Genomic DNA, 24,722 nt, shown 5'->3' on the forward strand with positions numbered 1-24,722 from the left:
TCTTCAAAATCATATCAAAACCAAATCTTAGAAGAGATTTATGCGCTGTAATCGATGGTAACAGCCAGACGGACAGGACCAGCGCCCAAGTTGGCACCGATGCCACCGATGTCGGTCTCAGCAGAGGTGTAAGCGTTGTCGACAACACCGGCATCCTGGGTGATAGAAGAGCAAACAGAGCCAAGGGCATCACAGATCTTCATACCGGAGATGGACATGCCAGCATTCTGCGCAGAGATAGCAGACACATCGAATCCAGACCAGCCGTTGTTGGTGGTGGAACCGAAGTCGAACTCGCCCCAGGTGGAAGCGTAGCCACCCATAGAATCAGTGGGGATGGTAGAGCCTGAGGCGGCGGCGAAGCCACCATTGGTATCCTCGTCAAAGGCAACGTACTTGGTCTCGCCGGGGGCAAGAGTGAAAGTGTTACAGGCGTTGCCGAACCAGCCGGTCATCTTGCCATCGGGGCCATACTTGTTGAAGATGGCGACGGTCCAGTCATCGGTGTTGTGGCCTGTGAACTGCGCAACGTACTTGTAGTTGCTGGCAGAGGCGGCGTCAACGACGATGATGTTGCTGCCGTAGGGGTTGCCGACGTTGCCGGCGTAGGTTTCGCCTGAGCCTGATGAGGTGGTGGAGCCGCCGAAACCGGCGGTCGAGTATGAGCCGCTGGAGGGAGTGGAGGTCCAGTCACCACCGGAGGTACCGGTAGCAATGGCCTGGCGGCGCTCGAAGGTTGACTGTCTGGCGAAAGTGCTGCTAGTGAGGGCAGCTGCCAGCAGGAGGATAGACTTGGTGAATTGCATCTTGGAGGTTGTGTTGTGTTGGGTCACAAAAGAAGGTAAATATCAATGTAGATATAAACGAATGTGATATGTGGTTCGATTGCAAGGACAGTAGTGAATGAATGAATGAATGAACGGTGTTATCAAAAAGGAATGTGATAGTTTGAAGCAAGAAACCGGAAAGGAAGATCAAGGACAGCTATATATACCTTTCAAAACTGACAAAATCTTCTTCCGCCACGCTTGCCTCGTAAGTCGACAAAGGTTGAACCGCAAAGTGCCGGGTACCTGGCTCCATACCAGCGAACCACTGGGGGGCGCACATACGTCAAACCGCCTAAGAGGCCTCGTACACCATGGAAGATTCCACAAAGGCCGAAGCCCAGGGCCGTGGGCTTGACATGTGGTAACTTTGGGTCAGTGGATATTCGGCTAAATGTAAGCAGTGCCATTGGAGATGGAATGAAGTTGGATCAACTTCCATGGTTCGAGCAGTAGAAGATATAGCTTGATTGGATCCACATTATAGATTCAAGCCACCAGTCAATCTAGATTTCTCGATTCTTTGGAACGTCCCTCATTGGTGGAGTGGACACTGTGGGTCTGATCATCCATTGTCTTTGGATGAATCCCGGAGTCAAGTCAGGGTGGAAGCCACAATTTAGGCAGGGGAGGCGTTGGAAGTTCCAAGTTGTATCCTTTGGGTCCAACTCCAGAATGATGCCCTAATGTGGGACCGACAGGGTTCAGATCGTTTTAGTCCCGGGCTAAAGGCAACGAAACATCAGGAACTCAGATCCGGGATAATTAGAACTGTGGCCGCTGCATTGTCAAGATGTATTGTCAAGCTTGATAGCAGTTAAACACATGATACACTACTCCAGTACGAGGGATATCCTATCACCTGCTCCCTGAGAGGTCTCCGAAGTCAATTGCTGATAGGATTTCGTGGAATTTTGTGTCTCCGTGGACACCGATACAGTGGTCCAGGAGAAGATGTAATATGATTGGCTGACAATGTGGAACAGATCAACCAATCATAGTACAGTATCTGGTCTTGTCAGGGAATGGGCTGCTCTGTGGCCAATCACCGCTTACCCCTGCTCTATGTCTAGAGACGATCCACGGTTCACTACTTTGTGCCTTGAAGTCTCTTCAAGACCTGTGCGCTTTCTCTTAGCAAAGTCCGCAATTCAGACTTGGCTCCTGCTTCACATGGAAGCCATCGGCTAAATCTCTTAGCACGCCACCATCGTCCAGCGGCTTAGATTTCCCCTAGTGGATCGTTTGATTCTTTTGGTCATTACACAGCCTTCCAATAAAGCGCCACTGCCCAGACGTAAAGCAAAAGGACACGGAGGCGAAATAAAGATATCAGTGTTTGAAAAGAAAATCATGGAGGAGATTCGGTCTTCCTCGGGGCTAATGTTGCAATCGCCCCAAATGCGGCAACGGGCGATGGCATGTTGTATCAGGTTCCCTGTTTCGGAATGAACAAAGATTTATCTTTTCTAGCGCTAGAAACGGTCGAAATTAAGTTAGACGCTACGTAGAACAAAGGCCCCGTAAAGTGCTTAGCATTATGAGACTTGGGTAAAACTGTGGATTTCTAAGACAAAAGACAAGTCTAGACATGCAGATGGGCTAGAACGATCTGAAAGAAGTAGGCTAGGCCTCGCAATGCTCATTCAAAACTTAGATTTCCGGAGACGCTTTCCCTACTTTTGAAAATGCAGTACCTACGGCCTTGTTCCTGGTGACTCTGGCATTCACCGCCACAAGGTGTTCACTACGGAGTACATACCAAGATGATGCTGCATTTTATGTACCGACGACACCCATGCTAGAAAAATTATAGCATGTATTCTGTTCCGCAGCCCAAAAATAAAAGAATTGTCACACAGAGCCAGTAATACTCAGTCAAGTCCGGTGTTTATATGTCTGTTTTATCAGGCCTTTAGTGTACGATGACATCACGTGTAGACACCACTGTACATGTTGTATTCCATTTGATCATAGAGCCAATCAAACAATATCCAAATCCTCCGACCGTCCCACCATAATGCAGGATTTGGCCAGTCGAACATACGAACACAGCAACTACAGGGATGTGTACGTTGTATAAATCTCGACGAAGCACAATTTACATAATGAATAAGTGATCTTTATACTGGTAAGTTGAATGCATTCAAGTCTGACTCCGAGTCTCACAAGGATATGACCGAGCAGAAGTATATATGTTGTCCACAAATACTACTAAGTCCATTGCTTGGATTTCCGGATCGGTAAACACGCTGGCTTTAGGCTCCCAGCCCACCGAGATTTTATCACGATTCTCTTATATTCATCTGATAACAAGATTCATACCTGGCGGTTCAATGGAAAATCAGAGCACTACATACAACAATGTACTGGATAATGCCAGGCACTTTGAGGCCATTCCATTTCCGTTTTGCTCACCTCTTGCCGCTTTTTGATCACTGAGAAACTGCCCCTGGCCCGTTGAACCCCGGGGCCTCCCGGGTGCCCGTTCACGCATTACATAATCAAAAGTGATCTGCTCAGAATCACCTGATCATCACCTAAGGACCCCTGATGCTCACTGAGTGCTAAGTGCAGGGGTGAGCGGCCTGGATGCTTAATGCTCCAATAAAATGCGTCTCAAACGGCCCATATCTAGTCTAAGTGGGTCTTGATGACCGCGCTTAGGTTACATACTTCCCTTAACTCCGGTCGCTGACGCAAGAGTGTTACCACAGTACGGAGTACATGACAGCTAAATTATAGAACATTTCAATAATATTTCTCTTCGCAAATCTTTCGAGATCGCCTTGCTTCTTCTAACACTGGCAACAATGGCGACAAAAGTGATCGTTGTGACTGGAAGTGCCTCGGGGATGGGACTCGCAACAGCTACTAGGCTTGCTAGTAGTGGAGTCCATCTTGCTCTATGGGATATCAACAGCAGCAAGCTTGAAGAAATTGCAAAGTCCTTCAAATCCCAATATTCAGGGAAGATCTTGGCTCAAACCGTTGACGTGTCAGATCGCTCTGCTGTCAAGGCCGCCTTGATAGAGGCACAAAATTCCATCGGGGCCATCAATGGGATTGCGAACTTCGCAGGGACGGGCGGTCGGCAATTAGGAGTAGAACCAATTTGGGAAACAAGCCCTGAGGAGTTTGATTTTATTATCAACCTGAATATCAAGGGTCTTTTCAACTTATTAGGCGAAGCTTTGACCCCTGGGTTCCTTGGTGATCTGAAAAGTGTTGTGCATATTTCGAGCATGTTTAGTACCAGAGGCTACCAGAACGGGGCAGTCTTCGCTGCCAGCAAGCATGCTGCATTGGGGATGGTCAAAAGTGCAGCTCTCGAGGTCGGATCAAGGGGTATCAGAGTGAATTGTGTTCTACCGTGTGTTTTCCTACCGTCTTACCCTAATTCGTGATGAAGAAAACTGACAGCTTTCATAGAGGAGCTATTGAGACCCCTATGTTTCATGAAGTCATAGACAACGCTGGTCTATCTTCCTCCGCATCGAATACACCGATTCCCAGGCCTGGTCAACCAGAGGAAGTCGCAAGTGTCACGAAATTCTTACTTGGTGATCAAAGCAGTTACGTGACTGGAGCTGCGTGGAATGTGGATGGGGGTGCAAATGCTTAATTGCGTCTGTTGTCTGATTGTTTCATAAGGATACATTGCTGGAGGTGATTTGATCATTGCCTCTCGTTCAATGAGCGGCATAAACTGCAGGATGTAGGTCAATCGACTACTGAACTAGTAAGGACTTCAATTATTCTTCGAATGTCGCAAAACCTTGGAAAACCATCAATTTCTTGCTGCAATAGTTAGTGATTTCTTCTATCGAATGGCATTCTCGACTGTTATCTTCTTGGGCTTATGCCTCATCAGTCACAGCTTTGTGCCACATGCTGCCCACAGTGCTCTCAATTCCAATGACGAAGCGAGTCATAATTATCTGACTCCAGACGGTGTATATCAAGACGAACACCTAAACCCCCAACGGAAGACAGATGACTGCGAGCGACCACTTTAAATCTAGCGATATGAACGACTTGCGATGAACAGTCGTCTCATGCAGTGAAGCCCCATCCTACAGACACAGGCTGTTGTGCGATATGTAACTCTTGGAATGTTCAGTAAAAAAGGCAACACGTGCTCCGGCGCTGACGTCGAATCGGGCCGATCCAGTGCCAAGCGCAGTGACGATTATCGGGCCAACTCCGAGAATACCAACACACGCCACAGCTTTGACTGCAATTCCGGAGAACTGTAGTGTATCCCAGAGGGCAAACGGGTCTATCCCCACTTTCCCAGCCCCTTGAATAAATGCCCCGGTCACCCCCTCCCTCGATCATTGTTCTACGTACTCCGCATCTAGCACTGTCTCAAAGATGGCATCTCAGCTTTCCTCGCTAGCTACGCTGCTACTCCTAGGATCCTTCCTAGCGCCAGTCAACTCAAGTGATATTCCTGCTCAAGCCCAATTGATTGACCAAAGAGTCTTCAATGTCCTCGATACGACTCAGCCCCCGAGCGAATTCAATGCGAAGAGTGTATGCGATTTCTCATGCAGTCTTCAGTAACACATCGTACTAATCCATACATAGCTGTTTGTGCCTCCAGGCTCGACAGGAGACAGTCTAGCTCAGCAACCTTTCCATGTATACGACAAAGAATTTCTCAAGATCCTTGGGGAAGCTCCAACTTTAACCCGGATCGCACACTCGCCCAAGGACCCCTTATTCCATGAGGCGGTTGTATGGTATGTATTCAAGACACAAAATCTAGTACAAGCCAAGGTTAGATAGTATCTGACTTGAGCTTCCAGGTCCAAGGAAACGGACGAGGTGTTTTTCGTCCAAAATGCAGGCTCTAAGAACGCCAGCACCGGTCTGGAAAAGTCGGCGATCATTGAGAAGATCTCTCTTGCAGACGCTGCCGCTGTCTCCCAAAAATCAGATGCTGTCGGCCTTGTTGATGTAGCCACAGTTCCTTCATCGCCAATGGTTCTCAATCCAAACGGTTAGCATTCAACTCTTCTTACGAGTCCAAGGCAACTAACAGTGCTTCAGGGGGTACCAATTACCGGGGACAGATCATCTTCGCCGGTGAGGGTCAAGGCGATAATGAACCGCCTGCTTTGTGGGTTATGAACCCAAAAAGTCCATTTAACACCACAGGTCAGTGCATACTAGCTTTCTGGATTTCGGGAGCTAACAAACTGATCTACAGTTATTCTTAACAACTACTTCGGCCGCCAATTCAACTCTCTGAACGATGTGGCTATTCACCCTGAAAACAAAGATATCTACTTCACAGACACGATCTACGGCTATGTACAGGACTTTCGCCCTGCCCCCGGTCTGCAGGATCAAGTCTACCGGTTCAACCCCGATACAGGTGCTGTGACAGTTGTTGCGGATGGATTCGACCATCCCAATGGTAGGAAATCAAGGAAGTGTTCAGGCTGAAAAGGGAAAGTGCAACTAACATTGTACCAGGCCTCACTTTCTCTCCAAATGGCAAGTACGCATATGTCGCCGATACCGGAATCGATAGCGGCTTTTTCGGTTTCGACTTCACCCGCCCTGCTTCTATGTATGTACTGTCGTTTCTAATATTCCCTTGTTTGGACTTGAAGCTGATTATGCGATTTGTGTTGCAGCTACCGATTTGATGTGAAAGCGGACGGCACCTTCGAAAATCGCAAGACCTTTGCCTTTGTTCACTCTGGTGCACCTGATGGTAAGTCAAGCAAGTTGCACTTCATATGCCGTTGGGACTAATTTCTTCAAAAGGCATCCACTGTGATTCATGGGGTAACGTATATGCCGGCTGTGGCGATGGTGTCCATGTCTGGAATCCATCTGGCAAACTCATCGGCAAGATCTATCTTGGATCTGGGACGGCGAATTTCAATTTTGCTGGAAAGGGAAGAATGGTCATCTGCGCTGAGACAGACCTTTACTACGCTACGTTAGCCGCAGCTGGGAGTTACGTCGACAGTGAGATGTAAGGACCCGCGGACCAGTTTTGGTTTTCTATATTCCGGGTTTTGTCTTCCACATAAAACCAATGTTGGGTGATTTCACAGAAGTGGCCTGTCATCTTGACATATGCCAGATATGGACTAGTTCGGCGCACTACATATTTAAATATCATAAAGAAAGTGAGAGGGCATGGGGTTTCTCTCGGGTATTTACTCCACCTGAACACCGTGCACGCCATTACCGATATGTCGTCTGCGATGGTAGTTCATGGACCATATTTTCATCTCGACCACCAAGCTCTTGAGGAGGCTTGTTTTCGTTTCGGCCTGCAAGCTCTTGTGGTCGTTCGGGGCCTTTATTGTAGTACTCGACGATATTCGACCCGGGGACACTCGCGGGAAGACTTGACCCGGGAACACTCGATCCAGGAGCACTGGACATCAGAGGGCTTGGATCCGTAGGTGTCCCTATGCTCTTCTTTGCTCGGGTTCGGCGACGGAGTACGAACCAGAGTAGACCAACCAGGATGGCCAGCCCAGCTACGCCGCCAACAACCCCGCCAGCAATGGCTCCGGTATTGGACGAGGACGAAGACGAACTTGCAGAGTTGGTAGTGGAATGTGAAGATTGCGTAATACTTGCAGTGGCCGTGATGCCGGACGTTGTACTGGCTATTGTTGTCGATGGCGTGGGTGTAGAGGTAGTGCCTGTAGGTGAAGGATTAGAGAGCCACCTCGACGAGTCTATGGCTTTGTATGACAGGTTCATGTCACCGGGGTATTACATACCATGATACCAGATTTTCAAGAGACTCAGACTATTATCCAAGGTGGATATGTTGTCTGTGCAGCCGACATATCCATTCTTTTTCTGGAAAGCCGATGTGCCTTCCGCACAACAAAACCAATTATTGGCCTTGTAGACATTTGCAGTGCTATTTGCACAATGCGTGTTATTGACCAGTTCGGAGCAGTCTGCGTCTGATGGACAGCATTTCACGTTATCTTGGCCGGCTGGACATTTTGTGCCACCGGGGCAACAGGCGTGGAAAGGTTCCCAGGTTTGGCCGCAATCTTCTTCGGTGGTGAGACAAGAGCCATTTCTGCGGACAGAGAGCCCATATGGGCTACTCAAGGTATCCGACATTTGAACACAGATAATAGGGTGAGAGCAGAGAACCTGGAAGGTACAGAAAGTGGGAGAGTGTCAAAGCCTTTTGAAAGTACAGGAACAGCGGCTGAACCAGAGGGCCGATGCTTATATTAGACTGTTCCTTGGAAGGTACCTAGGTAAGGCTGTACCGGTCTGTGTCGAGTTCTAACTTTCCAATGTCAATAGACGTCAAATGAAAGGGGCCATACCGCTTACTAGCGTATACCAACGGGTTAGAGAGTCGGGCCATTTTCAATTCAGCTGCAATGTTTCATACCTATGTTGGAAGATCATGCGGAAAATAATAACTCATTTGTTACATATACACTTTGCAGCTGTTTTGCGAGTGAAATCTGATAATCATCTGGCAAAGAACCAGCTGTCTAGGCAAGTAAGGTATTTACAAAACTGCAGGCAGTGGAGACCTTATGCTTTAATCGGGCATGATTGACAGACAACACCCTCGTGTGTACAAGGTTCCCGCTAAGACGCGAGCACAGCCGAGCCCACATGTTGACAAATAATCATGGTAAAATTCCCATCACTGTATATTGTACATCGTAGTAGAGATGAAACCCCAAATTACCCGGTCTCTCTTATGGTGATATGGCTACTTCGACATGCGTTTATCTTCGCCCCGCTATCTCCGCTATATTCAGAAGTTGATTATTGTTCCATTGCCTAGTATGTTTGTAGATTGAGGCTCTGATTATACTCGAATTTTGTACGGTATGATAACTTCTATACTACATCGCTCCTCTTTTCTGTGCTTTCCCTCTCATTTTCCTCTGTCGGGTTACCAGATAGGTTTCAGCGAGGCCCTTGGTGTGGTCAAAGCCGTGAAGTTATATTATCTGGCTGACGCTCCAGAGCTGAACCTAAAACTTGCCCACGTATGCACTATGTAGGTCAGGGCGTCATGGTGCATATCCTGTAACCTATAATCTCCGAGAGAAGTTGGTACTTATTTGACCTGAACAATGTCTATAATCTCCATTGGATGCTAGTAGGATGATTGGCAATCATTTGGTTCAGGTGGTTCTTAGAAGGAAGCAGTCGCTGAAGAGCAGACTCTTACCATGATCAGATTACCAGACTTGATAGACATACTAGTACGAATCACACACATGAAACAACAGAGTTCTCTAGGTTGGCTCCATGAAAAATATTCAGGATTCCAACATCATGCTGAAAACTCATGTTTCGATTATACAACGATGCCCTTGTGGCGCCATTAAAAAGAATGATTGCATTTCCATGTCGTCGGCTGTCATTCCTTCCTTCGTGGAAGGTCGAGCATTGGGCAAGGCTCGGAAGAAAAGCGCTGTGGCTAGGCGGAGCTCCATTCGAGCTAGGTGCATACCCAAACAGACTATAAAATTAGCTCTATTGGTGACCCAACCTATGGAAAAGATCGAAGGACTTACTCCTTGATCCACCACCAAATGGTAAAGAAGCATCCCTCATCTCTTTCGTGGGATTTTCCCATCTTTCGGGTATGAAACTATTCTCTTAGCTAACTCCCAGTGTTGACACTACTGGTATTGAAACTCACTTATCTGGATCTGGAAAGATAGCAGGGTCTCGATGGAGACTATAAGCCTGTGTTGAGACCGTGATTCCTCCTGGCACATTATATCCGTTGAACTGAGCACCTTCTGGTGGTACTAGTCGAGGCAAACCAAACGGAACAGCCGTATACAACCGCAAAGTCTCGTTGATGATCTTATTGAGGTATGGTAGATCTCTGAGGGCTTTATCCGTGACAGGCTCAGGAATAGTAGCCAACTCGGCAACAAGCTTCTCTCTCACTCGGCTGTCTCGACAGACGGAGTATGTAAGATAGGTCATTGTAACAGCTGTAGTGTCACTTCCTGCAACAATGTATCCCTGGGCCTCTTGTATAATATCTGAGTCCGACAGGCCACTCTTTTCATCAAAGAGTTTTGTGAACAGAGTTGGCTTTGGGTCGGATGGGTTTTGGGAGACGATTTTCTTGTAGCGCTCAATAGACTGCATGGCATACATCTTGAGTCCAATCTGTGCTTCCGCTGCGTTCCTCATCACCGTTATTGGACCGTATCTTGCAATCTTCACTAAAAATGGGAATGTTATTCTAATGGCTTGTAGTGATATCAGCCTTTCCATGTCAAGGATGTATTGGTTTTTCTATTTTCTTAATCAGTATATAGGAATGGTACTTATCAAACCCATGCCTTTAACGCACCTTGCCGGTCTCAAGCATTCGAAATGACTCTCCAAATGTGAGTTCACCGATAATGTCTGTGGCCATAAACAGCCACCATTTGAACACATCAGTAGCACCACTGTCCGTCAAATCCATTTTGATTTTGTTGACAGCTAGTCGAACATTATTCACGATCAGTGGCTCCAGTCGAGTCAGCGAAGAGTCGGAGATAGGTGATGCCAAGAGACGCCGGTGGAGGGCATGAAACTGTCTATCGTTGGTTGAAAACATGCTTTGCACATTGCCCGTGACCAGTTGGCGATAGAAGACAGTTTTGTTAAATCGGCTATTGGTTTTGTGGATCTCCTTGACGGCACTTGTGTCGCATACATCGATTTGATCTGGGCTGATTCGTACAATAGGGCCTATTTCAATGTCAGGTATCTTTTCTTTTGATAACACTAATTGCCAGCACCACCTACCATATTTTTCATGAAGCTGGTGGACGTATATTGGTATCTTCCCATTTAACCAGTTGTATGTCCAAATGGCTCCTGTCCATTTCGATATCTCGGGTCCGGGAATATGAGACAGAGGGTTTGTGAGTCGGCGGTAGATAGTGCTCTATTTGTCGCATTTTAGTAAGGAAGTAACGGTCCCATATGAGGGGTTTTTTTGTTTAACCTACTAGAAGAGCAGCACAGAGAATGAAGATTAGCCAGTGGCTAATCAGAAAGGAGGTAAATGATATTCCAGGCTCCATTATGTACCTCGGGGTTGTTGCGGATATAAATCAAGCAACCATTACTAGGCTGTTAATTTATATTGTCGATTCCTTAGTGGAACAATGAGGTCAGAGAGTGTTCCAAAGTCATATCTGCAGTCCTATGTAGCACGGTAACAGATCGGAAGGCAAGCAAATGAGCCGATAGGTAGAGACGTGTTAGAGCAAAGTAGGCAAATGTTTTGAACGGATGCGAGAGAGGCTTTATTGCCGACTTCCGACATTGTACTCGCCTTGTAATTGCTACATAGTTGAACTCTATAGGATTGAGTAACAACATACTCATGTCGTGTCTTACCCAGTTAGATCATGGCCGTTTCAAAATCAGATATGGCATTGCTTGTAAAGGAACCTAACGTAATTCTCGCTTATGATGTAGTTCGTTCAATCATGGGGATCGCTTGAATGATATTTGAGCTCAAAATAGAAAAAAGATGTGCTTCATGAACGCAGGTGTTGATCTTAGACATTTCGGTCAACAGGAGAAGCTTATTTGGACAATCGAAAGTGTTCGGAGAGAGTTTCCTCGGAGGAATGATAATTGGACAACCCAACAGGTGATTGGTTTTAGTTATGGTCCCTCTCCTGAGGATTGGTGTACATGGCTGTCTGAAGGATCTGATTCATTTGCAGGGGACTTTTGGGACCTGGTTGAGCGGCCGGTTGAGTGGATGCCAAGCGAGTGGCCCGACAATCAATGATCGGGACTTGCCTTGGGTCTATAGTCGCATATTTGCATAGTGATTTTTATCGAAGGGGGCCTTGATTTTGCTGTTTGGGCTGCCTACAAGGAACATGCCAGGAGATTCTATAATTTTGTTACGGTATCCCACAGCAAGAAACTGATTTGATGGGAAGAATTAAGCAGGAATCCCCAAGAACGTAATCAAATGAGGATAGGGCGTTCCAAGATGGGTTCGGAAAGTACGACGCTATGAAAGCAACATTTCCTACATTTTCCATTATCTGACTTGTCAATCAGCAAAATCAACAAAGTTGATGGTTCATCCTCTACAGGCTGCTTTATCTTAATCAATTGGTAGCGAATATATGTGGTGCATCCAAACCTACGTGAGTACACATACTTCAACGTCACTTGGAACGAGCTGGCTAGGTGAACAAGTTATCAATATATATTTGGATTGTTAAAGCCCACCTACAGTTGTGTGTATGTTATAACTATTTGAAATGTAATAGGAACCAGTGTAGAACCCCACGTGCTATCCAAGACACAGAACCTTGGAAGTTATCCAGCCCTAATTACAGTTGCAAAAATGAAGCAAATTTGGAGAAAAAATGAATGCATGTACCCGGCCCAAAGTTGGCCCACCCATGAGGTATTCTAGATGGAAGTAGGCTCAACCGCAGGCCGGGGAGCTGGGTATGTATTTTTGTATGTAAGATATGCCACCTTAAGTGATTTTTGGTCGCTTGTTCGTGAAGCCGGAATCTGGACGAGATCGCTTTCGCTCCATTGCCTCCATTTCGGCCCTCATAATTCTCTCTTGCTCAGTCATCTTCTTGGGAGCCGCGAAAATGGATCCCTTCTTCCCGGCCAAAGGGTTCTTCTTAGCCATAGCAAAGACGTTCTTCGGCTTCTGTGCGCCCATTGACATCGAAATTTTAACTGGTGCGGCAGGCGCAGGCGGAGCGGGAGAGTCGGTGTTTCCTCTTGATGCATCTGCGTCTTCCAATGACACTGCTGTCTTTTCTGTTGCAGGAGGCGAGGCAGGCTTCGTGTCTGCCTTCTTCGAGCCAAGTCCCAGATTCAAGGTCATCTTTTCTCCTTCCTTCCTTTGTAACAATCTTGCCTCAGGATCTGCGTCTGCACTGGTCGTAGCGTTAGCCATCGCGGCTTGTTGGGCTCGCTTGATCTGGTCCTGGATCAAGCGTTGTTCTCGTTCTTCGTCTCCTTTCTCCTGGCGTTCTTTCTTTAAAATAGCCTCCCGCCGGCGAAGTGTGTCTGGGCTGTTATCAATCCACGCTATAACCAGGCCCTTTTCGGTTTCCTCGACCCGGCATTTTCCCTCCCGACCTAGATAGGCTGCAAATTGTGATAGACTTTTCCATTCTGCGTTCAAGGTTAGCATTCAGGCTCGTCCTCGCTTCCTCGATCTTCTCCTTTCCATTGGGACATACCTGTACTGTTCATGTGAATGTGCTATGAAAGTTAGCCATAATCCGTAGAAACGAGTGAAATACCAGAGACATACCTGCTTATCGGCCACAATCTGATTATAAAAGTGGTTGACGTTGATGGGTTTAGTTCCGTGCGTGGTTCTGAGGGTATCGAGGAAAGTTCGCTCAAATTCGCGACTAAACTCTCTGATGTGCTTGCGCGGGTCTTCCCCGATGATCATCATTTGTCGGACTAATACAAAGTTAGCTGGTGGCCAGAATATAGAGGATGGAACTTCCATACCGTGACCCTCAGTCATAGTATGACATTTGAAACCGTTTTCATCGCGACATTGCTTCTCGCATGCCTGGCAATACCATCGTAGGCGACCCAGTCCTTTGCTTTTGATCTTGTTGCCGATGGCTTTTGTGGTGCCAGCCTCCGCGCGGCCCATTTTTATGTCGTTAAATGAAGTTGAGAGAGTCTTTCAAAGGAGGCTATAGCAGGGGAAAGCTGCGCAGGGTCAAGATATCAAAAAGTTGAGGTAGGAGAGAAGTACTCGAAGTAAGTAGCGAGAGAAGCTTGGAGGTGGCGCAGATCGCGATAAGCCGCTTTATTACATAACGCATCACATGACAAGCCGATCGAGGCCTAGCCCCCTGAAGTTTGATTGGTTAGTTGATTCTTAAGTTTTATGTTTATGTTTAGGTATAGTACGAATGAATACTTGTAGGTATGGACTAGAAGCTGAGGACCTAGGTTCATTGAGTATTCTGACAAAAATTAGAAGAAAAAAAAACGCCCCCAATTCCTACGCCTGCATCCTGAGATCGCTTTTTTACTTAGGATCATAGCGTGCATAAAACAAGAAAGAGATGTTTCGAAGACAAACCAGCAAACTTCGCCTTGGCAAAGGCCTTCAAAGGCGGAAGAAGAATTGTGCGATAGAACATTATGAGTATCAAAGCACCGAGTCTGCAGTTACAGGATGTATTCATGGATTGCAGACGGCCCGCTCTCGTTGTACTCAACCCGGCTCATGTAGCCCTTGCTGAGGCCCTGGTCGATGACAAAGAAAACCTTGGCAGCCATCTGAGTGCCGAGGAAAACGGCCTCTTCCATTCCGTGGCCACCTTGAGATGTGCCGGGCGCACCCGGGTTACCCCCAGCATTGCCACTGCTGGCACCGGGAGCGTTACTGTTGCCTTGGTCCTTGAAGTCTGGGAAATACTCAGGAGGCTTCAGAGTCTTGACCGAGGTTGGAGTTTGGGAGTGGCCAGTTGAGCGGTAGTGTGATACCATGCTGGGATCCATAGAAGGCGTGCCGGGCATACCGGGATTGTTGTGAGTAGCGGCCACAAGGAGAGGGTTTACTCCATGTGCCGCGGGGTGGTACATCGGGCCAGGTTGACCCATAGGAGCAGGTGTATTAGCGCCGGTTGGAACGGGGGTGGTGAAGTTTGAAGGAATTTCAGACGTGAAGATGGTGGCAGATGGAGAAAGTATGAACTTTTGGGTTATGACAGCTAGCAAAGCCTGCGTAAAGCCTATTTTAATGTTAGAGAAAATACCTAAGTTGTAAATAGTGATGATAAAACATACCTTTGACCTTGCTTCCACACCCAACGATGATTAAAGAATCCCAGAGCTCGCTTCGCTTTGTAGCATCTGGGACGGCAAGAATGGTGTGATGAATCTGAGTTGCAATATCCTCGAGGATACCGCTACTCAGGCGGTCTCCGACCTTCGAACGTGGCGAAGTCAAAAGGAAACGCTCAACACTGACTTCGATATCTCGAGTTTGACGAACGTACTGCCGAGAACCGTGGGCTGCTGCCTTCTCTCCTTCCAACTGAACAAATTCCTCAAACTGGAAGGAGGCCTTCTCTTTCTTCGAGTTAGGTAGACGAGCTCCCTTAGGGTCAACAGCGCCTTTCTTGGTGGTCGTCTTTTCCTTCTCAACATTAGCAAGATACTCAGTGGGGTTGCCGCTAACAATCGCAGCGACATCAAGAACACCCTCGTCTTCTTCCCCGTTATCTCCCTCAATTCCTGTCTGAGTGCCATCTCCTGGGCCACGCGGAGCGGACTCATTTCCATCTGGTCCGCCCGTCGAAGCAGCAGCAGCAGGGTTTGCGCCCTGGCGTGCAGTAGCAGAAGACCCAGGCAGTGGGGTTCCTGGGGGCAGAATCTCAGTAATGTTGCTTCGCTTAAGCTGCTCGCACATCTCTCTGGTAAATCCCTTCGGGCCCAGCAGCTCAACGAGACGATCGGTCATAGCGTCTCCACCACATCCCTCCAGTGCGATTCCTCTGCCGTGTTCGTTGACTGCGAAGTCGGTCACAGCAGTCACATCAACTTTACCCTTGCCAACATCGACAACAGTGGCTGTAGCTGTACCATAGCCGTAGCAAGCCGCAAGAGCAGAGTCCATGAGACTAAACGCGGGTGCCTTGAACTTTTCAAAGACGAATTGAGTAATTGCTTCGCGATCGCGTGCGGACCAGACGGGCTGGCCAACAAGCATGATAGGCGTATGGAAAGGTGGGCTCAAGGTGTTGTAAATGTGAGTGAGCAGAGCGAAGAAACAGGGCCAGTCGACGATGCGCCCGTTCTCGATCGGATAGATTGCCCCCTCGTCGGATGTTGGGTCTTCTTCGTAGAATACCTCTTCGATAGTCTTGGTTGGCTCGCCATCATTCTGTGTATCTTCGTCGGTCTTGACAGTGGTTTCTGTGGCCGAGGTACCATCGGCCGCGACGGGCTCAGCGTCCTTCATTTCCACATCTGCCTTCGAGGCATCCGTGCCATTGTTGACCTTGACAACTTGGCGTCTCTCGTAAACGCGGTAAGGCTCATATTCTCCTTTCTTCTCAGCAGGGAACATGCGGGTTGGGAACCGAAATCGCGCGGGCGTGAATGTTTCGGGCAGGCCGAGTTGCGCCAAGGTCATTTGTGAACCCGGCGCAATTAGCTAGATGAATTTGTTAATTTTGGATGAGAGAATATGAGCAACTAAGCATACCAAGATATGCTCATCCTTGAAGGGAGGCATTGTTATCACTGGCAGTAAAGGGCGTTGCGACGAATGATGACTGCGCATAGGAGCTCCGCGATGGCTCGATTTGTGTTGGTTGCGCTTTCTTCCCATTGTGGTTTAGCGTGGTTTGGGGCGGATTGAAGGTCACGTGCGGGTAGCGTTGGAGTTGGACGGAAAATAATATCTCCGAACATTTGGAAGCCTAAGGTCTCAGGTGATGGGTACATAGGTACCTAACAGCAAACATCGATTGACTACTCATTCAGGAACAATTATCTAATTCATCTATCATGATAATATTTTCAGCATCAAACACATAATAGAAATATTGGAACTAAATCAATTTCATGTGGTAAATCATGACATTACTACACAGTTTAAGATATTACACTGTGCACTACGACATAGTCACCTAGGTGGGATTCGTCTATAAGCCCCGCCAGAACAAGATGGACATTCTCCAGATGTCATGATGGTCGATACACTCTTTGATTGCACATGCATTGTAAGTCGCTGGGCCTTATAGAGAGAGATATACCATGTTTATTCGACATTCAAATCATATGCAATTAACCAATGCATTGTGCGCTTTCGCTTCATTAGATAGTATATCCTGCCCACAACCCATTCTCTCAAAGCAGAGACAGGAAAAATTCAAAAATCATTCAGGAAAACAACTCCAGACCCACGTATCCAGTGGAACACACAAAACGCCATCATCCTTTTCACTCTATGACCAGCACGAGTCTTAGGTGATTCTATTCTGGGACAGCATGGTATTTGTCAGTCGCTGACCGGAAGAGCTCCTGCTGTTGCCTTAGAAGCTCTTCTTCCGTCAAACCACTTTGCTCCATCTTGCTCTGCTTCTTCTCTCGTGACTATATTTGAGAGCAGAGGTCAGCATGCGCTCTAAGGTATCATAGCTCCAAATTAAATCCGAACATACCTTCAACTGCTGTTTGTGTTCTTCAGCAACAGCAAGTACATCCGCGATGTAATCACTGAACCCGAGATCTCGCAATGCCTTCTCTACATGCTCACAAGCGATGGTTTTCTTAGCCTCCTTCTCGCTGATATCGTTTGCTTCGGAGGAGATCAAGGTGATAAATTCGACACAGCATTCCATGAGCAAGTCGCGCGCATCTTTAGAAAAGGTTTGGCCGGAGCTAGGTGGTAGAATCTCGGTGATAATCTTCTGGACCGTCGCTATGGCAGAGTTAGGTTAGCAAATACTAGCAGACGCGTGTGTGAAGCTGCAAGTGCATATGTAGTGACGCGGCAAAGCTCCCCACGAGTAATTATACACATCCAGAAGGGTTATTGTATCATACCTTTAGGCAGCGATAGGTCATCGTTTGCTATTCACGTATAGGTCAGCATGTTGCGCGTACGCGGCCAATATCCAGAGATCACTTACAGTTGAATTCTCGGTCAGACATAGCGAATCAGGTGATGTAGTGACAGGCGAATAAAGGGTAAGTACCAGATCTTAAGGAAGGAGCGCAAAAAGGGATGCTTCAATTTCTTTGATCTTTTGCGTGGGGCTCAAAGTTTCATGGCCCATCGCAGGCGTGCGACGGAGTTAAGTACAATTTCTTGCTGGCAGAATTATACCGCTTTCACCCACATAAAAGGCGCTGATTTTTTTCTCGTCTTTACTTTTTCTTCATCAGTTTTCACTCTACTCCAAACTACCTTGGAAAGAGTCTTTCAGATGAGATCGACTCTTTCCAAGGCTAAACACTAATGGTAAGCTCCTGCTTGAATGCCTTTTCCCAATTCCTATCATGATGAATTTATTGTGTTCGCCCCTATCATACATTCCATGGTGACCAAACCTGTCCTAGCCAAACGGACTATCTGATCTATTTCAATTCTGCCTATTTGCATCTCACTTCATCTTTTCATGAAGCTGTTGCTAACTTTATTGAAGATTACCACAGGGCATGAAATTCAGTTATTGTAGCTTGGAACTCGTCTCGGCTTGCATCATATTCATTATATTCTCGGAACAAGATTGGGAGGAGGGGGATATCTACATCTGTATCTAAAGGTACGCGCAGAAATTTTTGCTATATTTTCAGTTCCAATTACATGATGTATACCCTTACATTCCATGCTAAACATGAAGGTGTGCTGCACCTAATGCTTATAAAATGTATTGCTTTTCATCTTTCGACTGACTTGTAAACAATCATTGCTTCATTTCCTGCACTCATTGTTCTACGGCGATTCTTACTGACTTGCTATAAAGAATACAGATATGAACAACTATGAACAAAATACATAAAATATATACTAGCTACCAATGATATTCTTATTCCTGGAAACCCTCGAGCTCCTTGGAGTTCCATCTGCCAAATTTCAGTATTTCTCGCGTAATCTGAGTGGGATAGCACATACGAATAGAAACCACCACTGAGTTCCTTCGGCGCATCAAGCACCAACTTGGCCATGACATGGCCAGGCTGCTCGGGCTTGAGGAGTTTGCCAGTCTCGTGGACTCCAGTGAACTTGGAGTGCATTTCGGCGTCCAGTCCCGTAGCATGGTCCTCCCGTAGAGCGCGCTGCATCTCGGTGTCGACCATACCAGGTCTGATAGAAACGGTGGTGACGTCGGGTTCTTCGGCACCCAGGCTCATGGCGAAGTTGTTCATGGCGGCTTTGGTTGCAGCATAGAGACCCCAACCGCGGTAACCGGTGCCGGCGGCTGCTGCACCGGAAGAAGTGAAGATTACTTTACCCTTGGACTCACGAAGAGCCGGGAGAGCCGCCTTAGCCTAAGTTCTGTTAGTAATGCTTGATAGATTTGGTGGAATTTTTTTTCGCGTACAAAAGCGACCAAGCTCAAGAAATTGATATCAAAGCCTTCTTTCCACTGTTGCACATCAGCGTCGGCAATTTTGCCGATCTGGCCTAGCACGCCGTGGTTGAGGACCATTCCATCGAGCTGACCGAAGCTCTTGATGGCTATATCGACAGCCTGTTGGGCAAGAGAAAAGTCTGCCAGATCGCCATTCAGGACTGCCACCTGTTTGCCGTATTGCTCCTTGAGCTTTTGGAGGGGTTCAATGCTGCGGGCTACCACCACCACATTATGGGACTGGGGTGCCGTGAGCAGATACTTGGCCACAGCAAGACCGATACCTAGGGGAATAATTTCAGTATATGAAAACTCACAGAACCCGAGGGTTGGTACCTCTGGAGGCTCCTGTGACAATGATGGTCTTGGCTGCCATTTTGATGAATGCTGTAGTGATGTTAGTGATATGAAGCTTCCAGTAGAAAAAAAACACCGCGTTGAGTAAGATCTAGACAGGATGTTGAATTCGAGCCCATAGCATGAGGGAGCATGCTTAGTAGCGAATTTCAACATGGCCGTGTATGTCAAAAGACGGTTCACCTGGATGGAGGAATTGAAGATTGCTGTCTCGGGATATGGACGACCAAAGATGGCTGTGAAGACGGCAACTCGAGACTTGGGATACTCTGGATAGCCAGCGGGTATAACTTACGTTCAGATTGATCAGACGCTTTGATTGCGGAATATCAATGGTGACAACCTTGATTGAGGATATTACAAAGGCAGAGCGCGAAAGGTTTAGTGCGACGCTTATCTGTACCTTACCACGGCAGCTCGACCGAGAAGAAAGCCGCTCACTTCAGAAATTATTGCCCCGGTAATACCAATACCAAAGTCCACAGTGATTCAATGTTTTCTTTGATCAACTCATTGTATGCATTTGAAATAATACCGTATGTAATACTGGGGGCTATGTGCATTAGCGTCTCTCCCCAGCCGGGCGTGGTAGGGTAACGTCGGAGGCTTTCCCGACCCCGCCAAATCCCGGCCCAGATATAGACGTCATGTACACCTCTTATTATACGGGGTGATATGTGATAGAAAGAAAGGACCTTTGAAAATCCATTTGAGCTGTAGTACGACAATTGAACTCATCGTTTGACTTGTAGATGAGAGATCGGATTCGCAGGTATCATCCACAGTGTGGTTTCCTCAAAAAATAGCTTTCGGGCTGTGATCTCGAAATCACTTTAACCTTAAATCATAGATCTATATTTGAAGAAACTAGTTATCAGATGGAATATCTGTTGATATATATCTTGAATCTGGACACATGGAGCATAGCAAATGGAAGATAACGCCGTTGCTCATTTCAGAGAAGCGGTCCGAGAGAGATCCACTTTTGATAGGAAATACTTGAACGATCGCCTAAAAGAGTCAACTTTTGCGACCAGCTCTTCCCAAAATGTGTGCCAAGCCAGGAAATACCTCCCCGCTATCCCACCCCACTACTGGTATGTATTCCCGGCCCGGTGTAAAGGAACCCGGGAAGGAAAATCATAGATTGCCGCAGAACATAAGCTCGAACGGTGCCACCTGCAAACATCAATTGCTACAAACACTTCATTCCGGCAATCTTGTTTGACAAGCGTTTTCAGTTCTGCACAGCTAGCATGTCGACCGTCATTCTTGGAGGAGGCATCATCGGAGCCTCAATTGGATATTACTTATCTGCCAACCGACCAGAAGGCGAGATCCACATCGTTGAACAATCCCCAGAGCTATTCACCGCAGCCTCGGGATATGCCGCAGGTTTCCTAGCCAGAGATTGGTTCGAGCCATCTGTTGCGCCCCTTGGTGCGATGTCCTTCGACTTGCACCATGAGCTCGCTGCAGAGCAAGGCGGGGACAAAAAGTGGGGATTTATGAAAGGAACAGCATTCAATTTGGATACCGTTGCTCAACGCAAGCGAGGCGGCCCCCGCGGTGACGATTGGCTACGAACGGGCACTAGCAGAGCAGAGACCGCAGCTGGATCCGAGGATACCACTCCGGTTGAATTTCCGGAATGGTTGACCATGCAGAAAGAGGGAATCCTGGAGAAAATCAGCCAGGGCGAAACCGTGGCTCAAGCGTGAGTATGGTATCTAAGTATTTTGCAGATGATTTGCTGATTATGTTTAGAGATCCATTACGGTTGAGCCAATTCCTCATTGATGGTGCTATCTCTCGAGGTGCTAAGCTTCATAACCCAGCCCAGGCCACCGAAATAATCAAGGATGGAAACGGCACCATTACCGGTGTCAAAATCGTGTCATTGGATTCCAAGAAAGAGTCAATCATTCCGTGTACAAACCTTGTTCTGAGTATGGGACCGTGGACACCACAGGTTCTCAGAGATCTGTTTCCAGCCTCTCAGGTATCATTTGATATATCGCCTTTGGCTGGCTATTCACTGGTTGTTCGGTCCCCTCGGTATACAATGGAGCACGAGAAAAACGTTTACCGTGGAAGTAGCCATGCTGTCTTCACCACACACCCTCCGTCCTGCGGGTTTAGCCCCGAGATCTTCCTCCGGGAAGGCGGAGAGATTTATATTGCTGGTCTTAACAACCCCGCGATGAAGCTTCCGTCTTGTTCCGCGGATACGAAGCAGCTTTTTGATCCTTCCGAGATGCAAAAACTCAAGGATGTTGCAGTCCGTTTAATGGGAGGTCTTCCCAAGGATGCAAATGAGGCTACCGACGAGGTGGCAAACACAGACGACTTGGAGATTATCCGTGAAGGGCTGTGCTTCCGCCCAGTGGGAAATACTGGAAATCTTGGTGTTCCCACAATTGGAAGAGTTGGAGATTACTCTTTGGGAGGAGTGAAGGCAAACCCCAACGGAGGCGTCTTCATAGCCGCTGGGCATGGGGCGTGGGGAATTTCCTTGAGCCTGGGAACTGGAAAGGTTGTTTCTGAAATGATCAAAAAGCAAAAGCCTTCAGTGGATGTGAGCGGCTTGGCCGTTCAAGACAAAATTCCTAGTCCCAAGCTTTAAGCATTTTGAGAATAGAAAAAGAGATAGACATACTTCCCCCAAGATCAGCAAAACAATATGATATTCACGTATTTAATTCATACTTTTCGAGATTGACATCGACTTCCTCGATCTCGATTTTCTCAACTTTCACATCGAAAGCATCCCATTTCTCTGGCCCTTGAGGCCACAGAGGTCTTCATCAAGTCAAAATGCAGAATGCTTCCGCGTACGAACACGCGTCATTACCTACAGAAGACAGTTGAGTTTGACTATAACTTGACTTATCTCGGAGCGTTCGAGTCACCACCTTTGAAATGGTATTATAGACAAGCCCCAAAGCTCTACCACTTCAGCTTCAATTACCTCCTCATCAACCACACTGGCCGATACCGCAGCATCTTCTCCTGGTACTACCACTACTCAGGCTCAGCCATATTCCTTCCCTTTTTTACAGATATCTTGGTCTACCTCGTCCATATCATTCTAATCCATGCAATCAGATTGGTAGACCAGGCTATCTTTCACTAGCTAAGTTCATGTTCTCTCCTGTCTCTTACTTCACTCAATTTTTCTTTGTTTCTATTTCGTTTGACGAAAACAAAGGTGACCTTGGAAGTCTACGATCTAATATTATTAGTCTTCATCTAATTCCTAATAGCAAATATCTAGCTCTCAATGACCAAGCCCAAATCCGTCATATTCACCTCCATCCCAAATCAAACTAGCCCCGGCTCTGCATCCAGCACCAAAAACCCTAAACGCAAACACTATCAAACACACCACACCCTGAAACCACCAAACAGGGCCTAGACCCCTCATTCGAGTCAATCGGCCCGGATATGATATTAGTCACACACAAAAAGTCTGGCAATGTTGATAGAAACCAATTCTTACGCATTCAATGCCCTCGGGGGCCAAGCCGGCCCATTTATGTCAGTATGCAGCTGTCTCGGAAAGACCCAGAACACAGTCATGGGTTCTATCAGAGGCATAAGCACTCACTAGGTTATCTCACTCTCCTTCCCATCTCTGTGTTTCTTTTTATCACCATTTGTTTTCTATTTGTCTTTATTTTGGCTTCAATTTCGCATTCAGATCGATATTCTTCATCTTGAAATCAGCTCATGGTTTTGTTAGGTAACTCATAATTGAGACTTACTGCTTATGATTTGATTCAAGCCACGGCGACAAACTGTCCTAGGAACGAATAAGCCTAACCTAAAGTCTAAACCCTCTAATCGCTGCTTCTCATAACTGATATTGGCCTTATTCCACACCTACGGCTAGCAAGTCTAGGCAGAACATTATCAAGCCCAAAAATGGAAAGAATAAGCTACCCTAGGAGTATTAATACATGTAGTTTAGACAAGAGGCATATGAAATCCTGTCAAGCAAAGAAAAAATGACGTTCATTCAGTATGATCTTATGTAAAAAAATACAGACAGATTCCTACAGAGTGCTCTACAGGTATATAGCTTCTGGTTGAGTAGAATGCATCTTCAATATTTTTCAAGTCTTTTCGATATTATTTTTGAAGTGTTTCTCACACATACTAGTGTTATAATTGATAGAATAATGATGGTAAGCCGTGAAGTGTAGAATATATGTGGTGGAAAAGGTGTATCTCTTTGGATAGTTTTATGACACACATACATGTAGGCTTATGTGGTGAAACCTCATAAGTATTGGACTCGTGTCCCCATACACCGCCTAATATGCGGACGTTCAATTATTGCCGGATACCTCGAAGGTTCCACCGCCTGGAGAATATATAGTCCGACCAGCAGCTCCCCAGGTTTAGTCATCAATCATTCGCGCCACTTGAGCTCTCCAGAAACTTCGGACAGCCGATAACATCCAGCTTTCAAAGCAACTTCGCTCTCCCTTCCTTTGCATTGATTCTCCTGCGAACTGAGCATCTCGTATCACCACTCATTAATTTTTTTCCCAGCCCAGAACAGAATTTGACAGCAAGTAATCATGGCCAACTATCTTGCATCCATCTTCGGTACCGAACAGGACAAGGTCAACTGTTCCTTCTACTACAAGATTGGCGCATGCCGTCACGGCGATCGCTGCTCTCGCAAGCATGTTAAGCCTTCGTACTCGCAAACAATCCTCATGCCGAACATGTACCAGAACCCGGCCTACGACCCCAAGAACAAGATGAACGCCAGTCAAATGCAGAATCACTTTGACGCCTTCTACGAGGACGTATGGTGTGAGCTGTGCAAGTACGGCGAGATTGAAGAATTGGTCATCTGCGACAACAACAACGACCGTAAGTGATGTTCTCTTTTTAATATCCGACTCTTTACTAACATCTGGTCTCGCGATAACAGATCTCATTGGTAACGTCTACGGCCGATTCAAATACGAAGAAGATGCGCAGGCAGCATGCGATGCCTTGAACTCCCGTTGGTACGCAGCGCGACCCATATACTGCGAGTTATCACCCGTCACGGATTTCCGAGAAGCTTGTTGTCGTCTTAATAGCGGTGAAGGATGTGTACGAGGGGGCTTCTGCAACTTCATTCACCGAAAAGATCCTTCACCCGAGCTTGACCGCGAACTCCGACTCAGCACCAAGAAGTGGCTCAAGGAGCGTGGCAGAGATCCCCGCAGTGTCAGCCGAAGCCCTAGCCCTGAGCCCGCCCGGCGCAGACACTAGTGGTGTGCCACCGCTCTTGACTTTCCCTCTCTCATATTGTTGTTTCACTACATTTGATCCTTTGGCGTTCGGCGATATCAGTCGGTGGTTCGATTCCACTTTCCTTTGCGCAGCGGCGCATCTAGGGCATGGGGTC

At 47.0% G+C, this 24,722-nt stretch overlaps 11 protein-coding genes across 11 annotated transcripts; 4 read left to right on the forward strand and 7 right to left on the reverse strand.

Annotated features, from left to right (window-relative positions):
- Positions 1–38: 38 nt before the first annotated feature.
- On the reverse strand, positions 39–806 carry N7500_004573 (putative allergen; the record flags this gene model as incomplete). Its single annotated transcript, XM_056675718.1, has 1 exon — positions 39–806. One exon carries the CDS (start codon positions 804–806, stop codon positions 39–41), a length of 768 nt encoding a protein of 255 aa, XP_056530718.1.
- Positions 807–3,640: 2,834 nt separating this feature from the next.
- N7500_004574 (SDR family NAD(P)-dependent oxidoreductase) lies at positions 3,641–4,452 on the forward strand (the record flags this gene model as incomplete). The annotated part of the gene is made up of 2 exons (XM_056675719.1): positions 3,641–4,200; positions 4,260–4,452. 2 exons carry the CDS (start codon positions 3,641–3,643, stop codon positions 4,450–4,452), a joined length of 753 nt encoding a protein of 250 aa, XP_056530719.1.
- A 752-nt stretch (positions 4,453–5,204) lies between these two features.
- Positions 5,205–6,829, forward strand: N7500_004575 (SMP-30/gluconolactonase/LRE family protein; the record flags this gene model as incomplete). The annotated part of the gene is made up of 8 exons (XM_056675720.1): positions 5,205–5,366; positions 5,421–5,575; positions 5,642–5,835; positions 5,886–5,993; positions 6,046–6,255; positions 6,315–6,411; positions 6,479–6,558; positions 6,612–6,829. The coding sequence occupies 8 exons, from the start codon at positions 5,205–5,207 to the stop codon at positions 6,827–6,829; spliced, it is 1,224 nt and encodes a 407-aa protein (XP_056530720.1).
- A 211-nt stretch (positions 6,830–7,040) lies between these two features.
- On the reverse strand, positions 7,041–7,949 carry N7500_004576 (uncharacterized protein; the record flags this gene model as incomplete). The annotated part of the gene is made up of 2 exons (XM_056675721.1): positions 7,041–7,510; positions 7,592–7,949. 2 exons carry the CDS (start codon positions 7,947–7,949, stop codon positions 7,041–7,043), a joined length of 828 nt encoding a protein of 275 aa, XP_056530721.1.
- Positions 7,950–9,151: 1,202 nt separating this feature from the next.
- Positions 9,152–10,906, reverse strand: N7500_004577 (cytochrome P450; the record flags this gene model as incomplete). The annotated part of the gene is made up of 6 exons (XM_056675722.1): positions 9,152–9,327; positions 9,383–9,459; positions 9,511–10,124; positions 10,183–10,568; positions 10,626–10,767; positions 10,832–10,906. 6 exons carry the CDS (start codon positions 10,904–10,906, stop codon positions 9,152–9,154), a joined length of 1,470 nt encoding a protein of 489 aa, XP_056530722.1.
- Positions 10,907–12,339: 1,433 nt separating this feature from the next.
- On the reverse strand, positions 12,340–13,500 carry N7500_004578 (putative C2H2 finger domain protein (Kin17); the record flags this gene model as incomplete). Its single annotated transcript, XM_056675723.1, has 4 exons — positions 12,340–12,998; positions 13,067–13,088; positions 13,141–13,298; positions 13,350–13,500. 4 exons carry the CDS (start codon positions 13,498–13,500, stop codon positions 12,340–12,342), a joined length of 990 nt encoding a protein of 329 aa, XP_056530723.1.
- A 527-nt stretch (positions 13,501–14,027) lies between these two features.
- Positions 14,028–16,197, reverse strand: N7500_004579 (uncharacterized protein; the record flags this gene model as incomplete). Its single annotated transcript, XM_056675724.1, has 3 exons — positions 14,028–14,593; positions 14,649–16,020; positions 16,072–16,197. 3 exons carry the CDS (start codon positions 16,195–16,197, stop codon positions 14,028–14,030), a joined length of 2,064 nt encoding a protein of 687 aa, XP_056530724.1.
- A 647-nt stretch (positions 16,198–16,844) lies between these two features.
- nctB (negative cofactor 2 transcription regulator complex subunit NCB2) lies at positions 16,845–17,525 on the reverse strand (the record flags this gene model as incomplete). Its single annotated transcript, XM_056675725.1, has 4 exons — positions 16,845–16,964; positions 17,033–17,292; positions 17,418–17,444; positions 17,504–17,525. 4 exons carry the CDS (start codon positions 17,523–17,525, stop codon positions 16,845–16,847), a joined length of 429 nt encoding a protein of 142 aa, XP_056530725.1.
- Positions 17,526–18,403: 878 nt separating this feature from the next.
- Positions 18,404–19,325, reverse strand: N7500_004581 (SDR family oxidoreductase; the record flags this gene model as incomplete). The annotated part of the gene is made up of 4 exons (XM_056675726.1): positions 18,404–18,440; positions 18,490–18,866; positions 18,920–19,233; positions 19,286–19,325. The coding sequence occupies 4 exons, from the start codon at positions 19,323–19,325 to the stop codon at positions 18,404–18,406; spliced, it is 768 nt and encodes a 255-aa protein (XP_056530726.1).
- A 1,237-nt stretch (positions 19,326–20,562) lies between these two features.
- N7500_004582 (FAD-dependent oxidoreductase) lies at positions 20,563–21,932 on the forward strand (the record flags this gene model as incomplete). Its single annotated transcript, XM_056675727.1, has 2 exons — positions 20,563–21,023; positions 21,074–21,932. 2 exons carry the CDS (start codon positions 20,563–20,565, stop codon positions 21,930–21,932), a joined length of 1,320 nt encoding a protein of 439 aa, XP_056530727.1.
- A 1,963-nt stretch (positions 21,933–23,895) lies between these two features.
- Positions 23,896–24,586, forward strand: N7500_004583 (zinc finger CCCH domain-containing RNA-binding protein; the record flags this gene model as incomplete). The annotated part of the gene is made up of 2 exons (XM_056675728.1): positions 23,896–24,196; positions 24,258–24,586. 2 exons carry the CDS (start codon positions 23,896–23,898, stop codon positions 24,584–24,586), a joined length of 630 nt encoding a protein of 209 aa, XP_056530728.1.
- Between the last annotated feature and the right edge of the window lie 136 nt (positions 24,587–24,722).

This window comes from Penicillium coprophilum, assembly GCF_028826855.1.
Source record: "Penicillium coprophilum strain IBT 35676 chromosome Unknown utg000004l_segment0_segment0, whole genome shotgun sequence".
Lineage (NCBI taxonomy): Eukaryota > Fungi > Ascomycota > Eurotiomycetes > Eurotiales > Aspergillaceae > Penicillium > Penicillium coprophilum.